The following is a 13,643-nucleotide window of genomic DNA, read 5'->3' on the forward strand; positions in this document are numbered from 1 at the left end:
TGGCTCAAGGGTGCAAGCATTTCCTCTTGGCAGCTTGTGTCCCTTTAAGGGCCTTCCACAATTTTGGCAGCTCCTAGCAGGTGATGGGTTCTTGTCCTATGCATAACACATTTTTGCGGTTATTATTACTTTGATTTGCGATGGGAGCATGTTCTTTTGTGATAATGATATTTAAACTTGTTCAATGTCTGTGTCATAGGAGGCACTTTCCACTATTGTTAATGAAAGGGGAAAACATCAAATAACCAGGGCAGCAGTTGGAAAGAAGATCAGCTCCAAGTGTGGTTATGTGTTCTGCAGCATTTATGTAAGTGGCTGGGAACAGCAATGAGCTGTGTAGTAGTCAGAATTAGAAAGAAAGAGATGGTGTGTGAGAGGGAGCGTCACTGTTTAGACACAATTTAGGCAAAGTAAAGCAATGTTATGGTATGGTGAGAGCCCATAAGGTATCAATGACTCATAATGTCATTGTAAAAAATGGAAGTAACCCCATAGTGATAATGTAGAAACCCTGGTCAATATTGTAACAAATGCTGAGTGGATAATGTTATAACATTTTGCACATAATGTTCCATCTTATTACATTGTGGTTCACCTATTACATTATGAAGTAAGCAAAATATTTTTTTCTAATAGTGTAATTGATTTATTACATTATAAACCAAATTAATGTATGTATTAAAGGGGTAATTGTACAATGTTAAGTGTAGTATGTATTAAAAGTCATGGCTCAAAGTGTGCATACAGAAAAACACATTGGTTTTAGGTCATTCTTCTGGTCGAAAACAAAAATGTTATTCTGTTTCACGGTTGTCACATGTAACTTTCAATGTTTAGGAATGTAAGCTATCTTTTACAGTGTGCACAAACATTACATTTTACTATCCATCTGTGCTGGTGAATTGTTAATTGTTTTCATTAAGACAGTAATCTGATATTTTGTCACAATATTTAGTGAGGCCTCAGTTCAAATATGTGCGACACAGGCATTTGTGTATGACAACTTTCAGCAGAGAATTTCAGGAAAAGCTATATTGAAAAGTGCTTTTAATGCATACAGCACTTGTTTAATCCATACCTGATTTAAATGTAAGGAAAGCAGTACACTATTAGGAGAATAATCTTTTGCTTGCTTTGTAATGTAAATAGTGAGCCAAAATGTAATTGGTGGATGCACCCAAATTACAGGGATTTTCTGTGCATTTCTGTTGTTAGGAAGACCTTATGACTTATGTATGAGAGATTCAGAGAGTATCAGAGATGTGATGTAGGCATTGTCTGCATGTATTCAGAGCACAGGCCTCATTAAACATTTAACCCTGTTAAAAAAACATGCAGACTTACCTCCTAAATACTACTTTGGGAAGCAGCAAAACAACTGTGGATTAGTTGAAAAGTCAAATGAAATCAGTTTTTCTTACTATAGCCATATCAGCCATTTGCCTCAGCAGGCATCACAGTCCGTAAACAACAATATGACAGACACCCCCTGCCCCTATACCCTTAGCTCATCTGAGGAAAAACTCCCAGCAAAATAGATGTCACTTGTACAGAACGAAAATAATTATAACAGACAGCTGCTTCTGAAACTGAAAAATAGTGTGCATTTACAGAAGCAAAATGTAAATAAATAGCAACAATGGGCAAAGCGTGGGCAACCGTGGCTCAGGTGGTTAAGCGGGTTGGCCAATGATCCAAGGGTTGGCGGTTCGATCCCCGCTCTGCCACCAGAGTCATGGTTGTTGTGTCCTTGGGCAAGACACTTCACCCACCTTGCCTCGTGTGAATGTGTATGATTGCTGTATGTTTGAGGTGGTGGTCGGAGGGGGCGGGGTTCAAAGCAGTATAGCTGTAGGCCAGGAGTGAGACAGAAGTAATAGGCTACAAACGACCGACGCTCTAGGAGGAGAGTCATTTAAAATATAGAAGTTTCAATGACAAATCACTGACTTTAAAAAAATAAACATTCCTGGCCAGCGGGTGAGTGTGACTTTCCGTCTTTAAAAAATTAAACAGTTCTGGGGAGCGGGGAGTGTGGGGGAGGGGGCATATAGCCTAACTACAACGCGACTACAACAGGATAGAACAAATATGTCCGAGGAGAGTCATTTTAAAATAAATAAAAAGTTTAGCAGCAAAGTGTAGCCTATAGCCAGCTCTTACCTGAGAGAGTGCAGCGGCTGGGCCGTTATCTATGCCTGATTTTGCATATTCTTTCAGGCAAACATACGAAATGGACAGCATGTGTTATTTGACACGGAATCTTCAGTAAGCAAACGCTTGTAGATCAGCTTGAAGGTTTTCCGCCTGGGAAGAGATTCCTTAGGGCGCACTCACACGAGGCTATCTGTTCCATGCCCTAGCACGTTTGCCCCCTAAAGTCTAAATCGTATGGCTAGTGTGAGCACGCCATCCGTACTCCAGCCACACCTCGGCCACAGCACGCTTGGGAGATGTGTGCCCGGGCACGGTACAGATGCTAATAAGATGACAAGCGCGAATGCAAGTGCACAAGCAAGGGCACAGACGGCGTTCCTGACTTGAATTTATTAGGGATGCAGTCGGTTAAACGCCCGCTGCATTACTAGTCGGCACAAAAATTGCCCATCACTTGGACTTGAACATAAATGTGTGAGAATTAACGTGTGTGGGTAGGCCTAGCTTTGGGCTAATAAAAGAGGGAGAGAGAAAAAAAGGTGAGTAGCATAAAGCAGTTTTTACTCATGTTTCGTCCAATGTTTTTATTATTTTTCCTCCCGTCAGCTGTTATAATACTGCTTTTATGCAATCGTGCTTGAGTACGGAACAGGGCAACTTTGCCAAGTGGGAGTGCGCCCTTACTAAAATGCAATGGAGGGAAAACTGTGCTCAGCTGCCATAGTTTGTGGGCGTCTTAGGGCTGCCATATAATTGGTGCAAATAATTTTTGTGGATAAGGTTAAGCGGGGCAGATTGCCCATGCTGTTTCTCCGTAAATCATGGAACAATTAGCTTTCAAAATCCATTATTAGTGGATATGGCCCTAAGAAACATACTGTATGCTACCTCCATGAGCTTCAACATTTTTCTTTGCTGCCAATAGATGTAAGTTGAGACTTTGGATAAGCAAATATTACTAAATTTTATTTTCTGATGTGCTGCATTCAGCATTATTTCTTGAGATTTAATTTTTTTTTTTAAATGTCTTTGTTACTTGTAGCAGGAACACCCTGTGTGAAGTTCTACCACCCACAGAGGAGAGCTGGGGAGTTACTGCAGCTCTGTGGTGCCAATGGGGAATGCACATGTGCTGAAGGTAAACAGGATATGATACTGAATATAAACAACTTTCTGTAAACATACATTTTTTAACATCTAAAGTTCTTGAATGAATACCTTAACACAACACTAACACTGCTACATACAGGTGAAACTCAAAAAATTTGAATATCGTACATTTATTTCAGTAATTCAACTTTAAAGGTGAAAATAATATATTATACAGGCTCATTACATGCAAAGTGAGATATGTGAAGCGTTTATTTGTTATAATTGTGATTATTATGGCTTACAGCTTATAAGAACCCCAAATTCAAAATCTCAGAAAATTAGAATATTACATAAAATCAATAAAAAAAGGTTTTTAAATACAGAAATGTCGACCCTCTAGATAGGTGCTGGGAAAGTTTTGTATGTGCTTCATTTAGCGGAGAATATCTCAACTGATATAGACTAATATGACCCCAGTGAACAACGTGGGATGTGTGACAAAATCTCTATCCGGGGCGAAAGTCCTGAAAATGACCACAACAGGTTACACTAGTATCACACTGCGTGGTGAATGGGACTTTTTTTTCCTTTATAGATATCCTCATACTTTTTTACCAGATTAATCTTCATATTAAAATAAATACTTTTTGTATTACACTTTGTCTAAAAAATTAAATAAAATATGCAAATGAGGCAATATCTCATTAAATATGCATAGCTACATATAAACCCTTTAGTAGAATTCCTGGATACGATTTGTATGCACTTCATTTAGCGAAGAATATCTCAACTGTTATAGACTAATATGACCCCAGTGAACAACATGGGATGTGTGCCAAAATCTCTACCCGGGACGAAAGTCCTGAAAATGACCACAACAGGTTACACTAGACTATAGGGGTGTAACGGTACATGTATTTGTACCGTACCGTGACGGTACAGGCACGTATTTGGTGTTACAGAGGTGGACCGCGGTCCGTTTGTGGCGTACATAGCGTTATATGGCGAATGTACAGGCTTGTTTTGCTGTGTGGAACTTAAAACTTGTCGTCGGAGTTCCCCCCGGACCATTTAGCCTCCGGCTCGGCTCGCACGTGCGCAGTAGCAGCCAGCGTCGCGATTGAGAGTCTCTTATCTCCATGGTGAGCATGAGGGTCAGGCAGTGTTGCTAACTTAGCAACTTTGTCGCTATATTTAGCGACTTTTCAGACCCCTCTGGCGACTCTTTTTTCAAAAAAAGCGACCAGCGACCAATCTAGCCGCTTCTTCTGGTGTTATTGGTGACTTTTGGAGACCCTGGCTGTCGCTAAAGCATGTATCGCTCTTAACTTCTAAACGAGCAGCGGGTGACTCCGCGGCCACTCCCCCCGTCCCAGAGCACTGACAGGCGGCCGAGTTCTCACGCAGCAGTCAGAGCAAGAGATAAACAGCTCTCCACTCTAGTGTTCCGTTTGCATCACTATTAGCAGTTATAGTAACCCTCGTTTACAGTCTATCAGTAGTGCAAATAAAGATGTTATACAGTGCTATCGAACAGAGAGCGAACTGCATGACGAAAGTCAACAGGAAACCGGAGCTTGCAGGCGCCCCCCTGCTATTCAAATCCCGTTTGAGAGATAACTTAAGATTCCAGGTGAATTATGAAAACAGTGATAGACGTTTGGAACAATGTCGGCAGAAGGGGCATTGTTTCACTGCGATCGCCTATGCGGCAACACGTCGAACATGCATACGCATTTTAGAAGGCAACATCCAGGTATTACGCTACTATCACCGTTACTGTGAAGAAAAAAGGAGCTGTGCAAACCCAGGCAGTCATTTCTCTTTTATAATGAACATACATAAGCTGTCATTTAATTAATGCTGCAATTTTTATATTGATAAGAGAACAGCTTAACCCATTGATGACGGCTGCTGTGCGATGCCACATTGTATCTCCTGCCTGATGCTGTGTAACGCAGCATTGTTACTTTATCTAATTTTCATGGCGTGCACAACCTTGAATGCACCGTCACTGGTTCAAATACACATGAGGTGGGTTTTGTTGATTTTTTAAGACCACTTGACCACCCAAAAGTTGTGTAGTTTGCCGAAAATCACGCCAATTAAAAATAAATAAATAAATAATAATAATAAAAAAAATACGGGGCGATAGTGTATTACAGAACAGTTTGTGGCGTTCGGAGCGCATGATCTAGGTCTACTATAGGCTACTGACGAAAATCACACAACACATTGCATCTATTTATTAACAATATTTATGAATTTAGGCTATATTTTGCTGCTCCAACTCAAATTCAGCCCAGCCAGGCGATAGTTAAGTTTCAGTTTCGTTTTCATCTCCGTGGTATACAGCCGTTTGGACCAGCTGATCGGCTCCCGTGTACTGGGAAGTCGGATTTATGGTGCCAGTGATAACTGAACTAAATGATAAAATAAAGCGATCTTCTCCTTCCTATATCTGTCTATCTTTATCCCTCCACTGCACACTCAGTCACTGCTATCCATGCTAAAAGGAAGCAGGATTATAACCTTGTTTAGCACATTATTTTTAAATATTTTATATTATTTATTTATTTATTTTCTCCCCCATCTAATTTTGACGATTTTTAGAAAAATGTGTTGGTCTGTAAGCGCTAAGGGAGCATGTTTAAATAAAACCTGTGAACCTTAACTTTTAAATGTATTTTATTTCATGTTTCTATGTGCTACGCAGGCTTAGATATTAAGGTTTTGGTAGACTTGACAATTCGTACTATTTTTTCAGAAAACCCTCAGGCATTAAGGACATGCATCCTAGATTGCAATAGTCATCAATGGGTTAAGAGAGCTGCATCAATATTTTCTTTTTTTAAAGTCAAAAAGACCCATTAATAGCCTACTGTATATTTTTTCATTGCAATTTTAGTTTATACTGCACCTACACTAGTATTTAATAAGTATTTTATTTATTGGAGAATTGCAGCAGTATTTTTATATTTGTTATGCATTTTATTTGTATGTTACATACTGTCAGCTATAGTTACTGACAGCTAAAACGGTTAATTCTCCCTTAACTATGAACCGTACCGTACTGTACCGTACCGTGACTTCAAAACCGAGGTACGTACCGAACCGTGACTTTAGTGTACCGTTACACCCCTACTAGACTAGTATCACACGTGGTGTCATATTAGTCTATAACACTGGGGTCATATTAGTCTATAACAGTTGAGATAATCTTTGCTAAATTAAGTGCATACAAATCGTATCCAGGACCTATAGGGTTTATATAGGCTACGCATATTGAATGAGATATTGCCTCATTTGCATATTTTATTAAATTTTTTAGACAAAGTGTAATACAAAAAGTATTTCTCTTAATATGAAGATTAATCTGGTATAAAAGTATGAGGATATCTATAAAGGAAAAAAAAGTCCCATTCACCACGTAGTGTGATACTAGTGTAACCTGTTGTGGTCATTTTCAGGACTTTCGCCCCGGATAGAGATTTTGTCACACATCCCACATTGTTCACTGGGGTCATATTAGTCTATAACAGTTGAGATATTCTCCGCTAAATGAAGCGCATACAACACTTTCCCAGCACCTCCACTAAGAGGAAAAGTAAATTGAAAATAACCAGGATTACTCTCTCAGACGTTAGAATATAATATTCTCAAGCTGAGCAGTATTCCTAGTGGTAAAGTAATTATTGTACAGTATACCACCAGTAAAGGGCCCATCTGTGATGGGATTCGGTTAACAGTAAAATAGCAGCTGTCAGACCTACAGAATAACTCAATAACATAATTAAATTGTGACTTGCATACTGTACAGATGCACTCACCCGTCAACTCATTCACACACAAAATTCAACATTTGCTTATTTAATCAGGTCATCATGTGTTTGTTTACTTTGTGCTGGATGTGTATTTCTAGAGGAATGCAGCATGCAGAAGAAGGGCGAAATCAGCAACAATCAGCGCACAGACAAGGCCTGTGAGACTACAGAGACCAGCAGAATAGATTTTGGTAAGAGTTAATGTAAAAAGACTGCATTTATATATCGTTTTTATAATTAATAAAAGTATATATGTATAGAATACAGTGTGTGTGTGTGTGTGTGTGTGTGTGTGTGTGTGTGTGTGTGTGTGTGTGTGTGTGTGTGTGTGTGTGTGTGTGTGTGTGTGTGAATCAGAGAGAGAGTAAGTAAGCAAGGGATATAAAGGGCTAACAAACTGCTACTTTTCTGTCTTCAGTGTACAAAGTGAGACTGGACAATTTTGAAGATATATCGTTCACTGACATCTACACTATGATGGTACAGAAAACCATCAAAGAAGGTGGGTATTAATCTTTGAACTACCTAACAAGAACCCCTGATGATGATTTCCCCAAAATAGTTTATTATGTGCATTAAAGGTGGCTTAACCATTTTCTCCTCTATCTGAAATTAGCCATCATGTTATCAATCCTTTCCTCTAACTCTCTGCAAGAATGTTAGTAGCTGCATTTACTAAATTGTTTATTTAAGCAGTGTTTCCCCCAGGAAATGTCTTAGTCAAGGTGGTCACTGCCCAGGAATACAGGAGGCGCGTCGAACATTTTAGGGGTATTTTGCTCAAAGTAAATAAATAAACAGCTGTTTATTTGAATACAAAAATACAGTTGTGCAATTTTGTTTGCTATTTGCAGGTACAAATGTTGTGCAAACATACAGACAGTACAAAATACAATTAAAGAAAACTTCTTCCGTTTTGGTGCAATAATATGCAGACACACTAAATACAAATAATGAACCATATACTTAACATGTGTATGCACATCAAAGTGCAAATTCAAGTTTTTGAAGTTCCTTGGATGAGGGGCTGTTGTGCGATTATTGTGGACAATGTGATGCGATAGCCTATAATTCATTAATGGTTATTATTAGCCCACTTGCTTGATTTCTTTTTAAATACAGAGGTAGTTGGTCGTTTTGGAACATGTATTTCCCAATTTAAAAAATAAAGCAGCATTAAAATTCTGAAGATAAATATCGTAGGCCTACACTAGCATGCTCTTTGAAAAATAACTCAATAATAGTTGAAATAATAAATGCAATGTTTTTCCCCGTAAAATGACTAAATACATTTCTCCAAAGGTCAAAGATAGTAACAGTGTGGCTCTTCTGTCATGCATTCTTCAAACTTTTCTCTGCGATGTCTGAACTGACAGTTTGTGTTGCCACGGTGATGTGGTCTTAAACTGTTCTAGCTTTGCACAGCAAAGCTAGAACACTTTCTGTTCAGCTAAATAAGGCGGCCGCCTTAGCCAAGCACTAGGAAAAACACTGTTAAGTATCATGATTCTACTTCAAGCATGTGAGCAAATGGGGTCATCCCTATGTTCCCACAGCCCTATGGTCCCACAACCACTTTCCTGAAAAAGGCGATTAGGTTCAGGCATCACAGTTGGGTGATTAGGGTTAGGTGACAGCGAGAGGTTAGAATAGGAGTGAGACCCCCCCCCCCCCCCCCCCCCAAACACACACACACACACACACACACACACACACACACACACAGACTTTTCTCTATTATATACTGTAGTTAGATCACTTAGAAATGTGGGAACATAGACACACTCCCGAGAAAACAACAGTCATTTTTTGCAATGCACATTTAGGCATGCATTTAATCCTAAAATACTGTTTCTACAGGAAGTTATGATGTCAGTCCTAAGGATAAACCACGCCCGTTCCTCAGCTATCAACACTGCAGAGAGTCTTTAGGGTTGGACGTAGGCAAAACCTACCTTGTCATGGGCACATCCAAAGATATTCGCAGAGATGATCAATTGTAAGTTTGTTCTTTGTGTGAATGTGCATGTGTGTAGTGAGTCCACCCCCAATAACAATTGTGTTTGCCTATATTGTGCTATAGTTAATCTACTACTGTTGATACTTATAATAGTTACCCAATTAACCTTTTTTTTCGAGTTTTTGCTTTTTTATGTCATGTTCTCACATGTCACCGATATCTGGCCACATAAAGACTTCACTTTGCTGTCCTCAGGTATCAGTATGTACTCGGTGAGAAAACCTGGATTGAGTACTGGCCCACAGATGCTGAGTGTCAAACTGCAGAATACAGACCTACCTGTTTGGGCATGGAGGAGTTGGTCGATCAGTTTGAGATGTTCGGATGTGAACAATAATGAAACTAGACGTAATAAAATGTCCTTTTCAAAATGGTTTTTATTTCTCATTTTTTTGTTTAATGTAAACTTTTACTGCTATAAGATATAAAGGATGCAAACGTTACAGAGTGAAACTGTATTGGTTATGGTATAAGGATCTTCAAGTCATTATGTGTTTGACAGGTAAATATTACTTTCTAGTTAAAGTATAATAAACATAATACATTTAACTTGAAGAACAATCTTAACACAATGTTTTCTTAATGTTGAGCATGGTGGAGTGATGTAGGCTATAGACCCCTTATCAGTCTACGTCACACAGCGTCACTCCCCGCTCTACTGCGCATGTCAGCCGCAGAAAGAGACGAGAGCGACACGAGCCACAATCATGTCTTGTTGTGCTGTTGGATGCACAAACCGTTTATTTTTTGTTAGAATGGTGATAAAGCTAGAAATGCCCAAATGCACCGCTGTATAATTACATAAATGAGTTGTGAAATGTTTACAATAAGGACAGTGACCGGAGACGAGGCTATAGCAATGGAAAGCAATGGAGGCTTATTTACAATGACCCAGGCGTTATACATCTCCGTCCTCTTCCCTTGTGTTTGACTCTATGGTTTGACTAGGCAGTAGGGGTTTGCACGTGTACACGTGTAGCCGGTAAGTAGGCTAAATCATACCATTTAGGAAAAATCAATAAACGAAAACCGAGTGGGGTCGACATGTGCTAGCCTACTGTAGGCTACTAAAGCAGATAACACAACACATTATTGTGTTTGGTTACAATATTTATTAATTTAACCCTCCTGTTATGTTCATTTGTCAGGAACAGCAATGGTGTTCCGGGTCAATTTGACCCGGTGCATGTTTAAATCTCCAAAAGATGTCCTAAACCAAGAAAAATCCTAACAGGCAGTGTGAACATGTCATTACCAACTCCATTACTAACTATTCTATCAATATTTAGTGCAATGTGGTGTTCCATACTTCTAACAGGTAATGGTTCAATAAGGATAATTCACTCGTTTTTCATTAAAAAAATACATGTTCAAACTTTTTTTGTAATGTTTCACCACTTTATTACTTTTGAAACACTGGAGAAAATGTGAAAAGTCTCCAGAGACATTGTGGCTTGAAATATAGCCCTGCCTGTCTCTGCATCCCACAGACTGGCTGTCGATTCATCCTTTGACCCCAGCCAGGATGAGGAGCCCCAAATACGCATCTAAATGTGTTTTGTTCAGCTCCTTCCACTTTTCCCCAAAAACACACCTCCCTTCTAGATTAGTCATTTCCAGAATGATTTTCTGTATTGAATCTGGTATGACCAGCTCAAAAGCTGAATTGATGTCAGTCACACGAGTCAGTGCCATCCTAGTGGGCCCTGGCACTGTCTTTAAGGTGAAACTCTAAAAATGTAAATATCGTGCAAAAGTTCATTTATTTCAGTAATTTGACTCAAAAGGTGAAAGTAATATATATTATATAGACCCATTACATGAAAAGTGAGATATTCAAAGCCTTTATTTGTTATAATTTAGATTATTATGGTTTACACAGCTTATGAAAACCCCAAATGTAAAATCTCAGAAAATTTGAATATTACATGAAATCAATAAAAAAAAGGGATTTTTAATACAGAAATATCAGCCCTCTATAAAGTATAATCATGCATGTGTACTCAGCACTTGGTTTGGGTCCATTTTGCATGACTTATTGCCTCAATTCCAATACATTTTCCATGATATTCTAATTATATGAGTTTCACCTGTATGCTTTCTGCAGACAGGTTTGCCTGACGCATATTTGGGGATGAATTTCACCATTTCTTGACATGAATGTCTTGCTTGGAGGAATAGGAATAGCAATTCCCTCATCTGTTTCAAATTCAGAATCATTAGAATCAGAATTTAGACACATCCTCCTCTATTTCACTGTCATGATCAATGATGACTTCCAGAGCCTCCTGGACTGTCATCCTTTTGCTTCTGCTTCTCATTTTGTAAAGGTCTGCCTGACAGAGTTTCATACAGAAAAAGTTTCATACAGAAAAAATACTTTTAACTATTTTTCCTAGATCTTCAAACTTTGAAACGGGTCAATTTGACCCGGACCATAACAAGAGGGTTAACTATTTAACTGCTCCACCATAAGTTTCACTTTCCTTCTCATCTCCGTCGCAAAAAGCTGGTCTGATCAGCTGGTCGGCTCGTGAGCCCTTTTTTAAGATATTTTTTGGACATTTTTATGCTTTATTTGACAGTGCAGAGAGACAGAGGTGAAATGGGGCAGAGAGGGGAGTGACATGCAGAGAACGACCGCGGGCGGGAATCGAACCCGGGTCTGCTGCTGGGCCCGGCCCGGGTTCGATTCCGGGGGCGCCCAACTGAGCAATTCCCGGGGGCGCCCAACTGAGCTAAGGGCGCCCCCGGGAATTGCTACTTTTGAAAACACAAGATTATATGTCAACTCTGACCAATGGCTGCCAAGAAAGGACACTAGAGCAGGTACTCTCCTTTAAGATTATTTCTCAGGTCAGTTTTTGTATTTGAAATAAAACTTGCACAACCATTCTGAAAGACAGCAGGATAGGTCACCAATCCAGTGCAGTTTGAGTCATGACATGGTAGGCATTACTGACTGTAGTGTAACAATGATCCAGAATATTATCCTCCATGGTCGGCCATTTAGTAAATTGTCTGTATTTAGGGAGTTCATGACTGAGGTTGCCTTTGTTAAAGGTTGCGGAGGACAATAACTAAGGAGTCAGAGTTTGTCACTATTCAGTATCTGATTGGCGAGCATGAGTCCTGTAGGTTTGTCTGTGTTGGCATGTAAACACCAACCAGAATGTACGAAAATGCAAATAAAAAAAACAAAACAATGCGCAGCAAAACTCAGAGGCAGCCATCTGCAGCGCCATCTTGGAGAAACCTCTCTGTAGCTGTATCCCATTACAGAGACCACATCCTTGGACGGACACGGTCTACGCGGTCTATGAAGGCTATAGCCCGTGAAGGCCGATTCGAAGACCGAACGAGAGTTGTTAAACAAAACGGTCTACGCAGGTCTCCGTTTATGAGCATTTTTTTTTGCGTAAAAAGCCGTTACCTTGCCTGACGACTCGCCGCTCCTGTGCTGCCTAGCAACCCTGATTGCTGCCAACGGAAACAGCCTTGTCAATGGAGGAAAAAAGAAAAAGAAGTTGCCTACCAGACGAAAAGAAAAAAAAGTACAAGAAAAAAAGAAAGGAAGATAAAAGTTAAGAAGATGGAGCAACACGTTGCTGTTTTGTTATTTTTTATTTTATTTTATGCCATCTCTGGAAAAAAACGCAATGAATCTTGGGATATGTTGGGCCGAGAAGGATCCATCTGTTGCAGCCTTCAAAACCGTGAAACGAAGGCTGCATTTCTCGGCCGCATATGAAGGAGCCTTGCAAATCGTTGCAAATGGAACAAGCCTTTGCGCGCCGCTATGACGCAATCGGTCTTCAAATGCAGCCTACGTAGGCTGTAACCCCTGAATTGAGATCCAGCTTGTATGTTTCTCTTTGTAGGCCTCTTCATCACCATACAGTATCTCTCAAGTCAATACTCAGTTTGTAATCAAAATATTAACAGTGTAGGGGAGAACGGGGGAATCTGAGGCATCGGGTAATGTGAGCCACCCCCTGTATCTAGGCAACGGAAAACATTTGTGGTCATGTGAGATATATGTTTTCAAGCCCCTCTCATTTCCCCATGGCCCTGAAAGAGAGGACCTCATGGTGCTGTGATAAGCATGTTTTTTTCACCAAAATAGGTACTTTGCATGTAAAAGTAAATGTTCTTGCTGTCAACTTAATCAACTGTTGTGCCAAAGCAAATGTATTCACGTAGAAAAACGTCTATCATATGTGTTGATGAACTACCAACATATAAAAGCCATGTGATGATATTAGCTAAAGATTAGCCTAAGAGAGGTAGTTTTTTCTCAAATTGTGGTGGTGGGGGAAAGTGAGCCAAATGCTGTGGCCATGAGGCCCAAGTTAAGTTTAGTCTTAAACATATTTTAATGTCATACACATTGCCAAAGAAATACACCAGGAAGACGACCTGGGGCAACCACACAGAAAGAGCACCTTCTCATCTTTCCCTGTAACCTTCAGGGCTGGAATGTAGAGTAGGCCTAGTTGTAGAGTATGTCAGGCTGATGTTATAATCCAGTTGGGTCTTCTCCTGTGTTC

General features: G+C 39.7%; 1 protein-coding gene across 1 annotated transcript in view; it reads left to right on the forward strand.

The window, feature by feature from the left end:
• LOC307251537 (complement C3-like) overlaps positions 1 to 9,430 on the forward strand; it is a gene marked incomplete at both ends in the record, with an annotated part of 98,988 nt that extends 89,558 nt beyond the window's left edge. Inside the window, 5 exons of the mRNA XM_080028905.1 lie at positions 3,203 to 3,295; positions 7,172 to 7,264; positions 7,492 to 7,575; positions 8,934 to 9,072; positions 9,289 to 9,430. Coding sequence (XP_079885031.1) covers positions 3,203 to 3,295; positions 7,172 to 7,264; positions 7,492 to 7,575; positions 8,934 to 9,072; positions 9,289 to 9,430 — 551 coding nt within the window. The remainder of the gene's footprint in view (positions 1 to 3,202; positions 3,296 to 7,171; positions 7,265 to 7,491; positions 7,576 to 8,933; positions 9,073 to 9,288) is intronic.
• Between the last annotated feature and the right edge of the window lie 4,213 nt (positions 9,431 to 13,643).

Source organism: Ammodytes marinus, assembly GCF_949987685.1.
Source record: "Ammodytes marinus genome assembly, chromosome: 6".
In the NCBI taxonomy this organism is placed as follows: domain Eukaryota; kingdom Metazoa; phylum Chordata; class Actinopteri; order Uranoscopiformes; family Ammodytidae; genus Ammodytes; species Ammodytes marinus.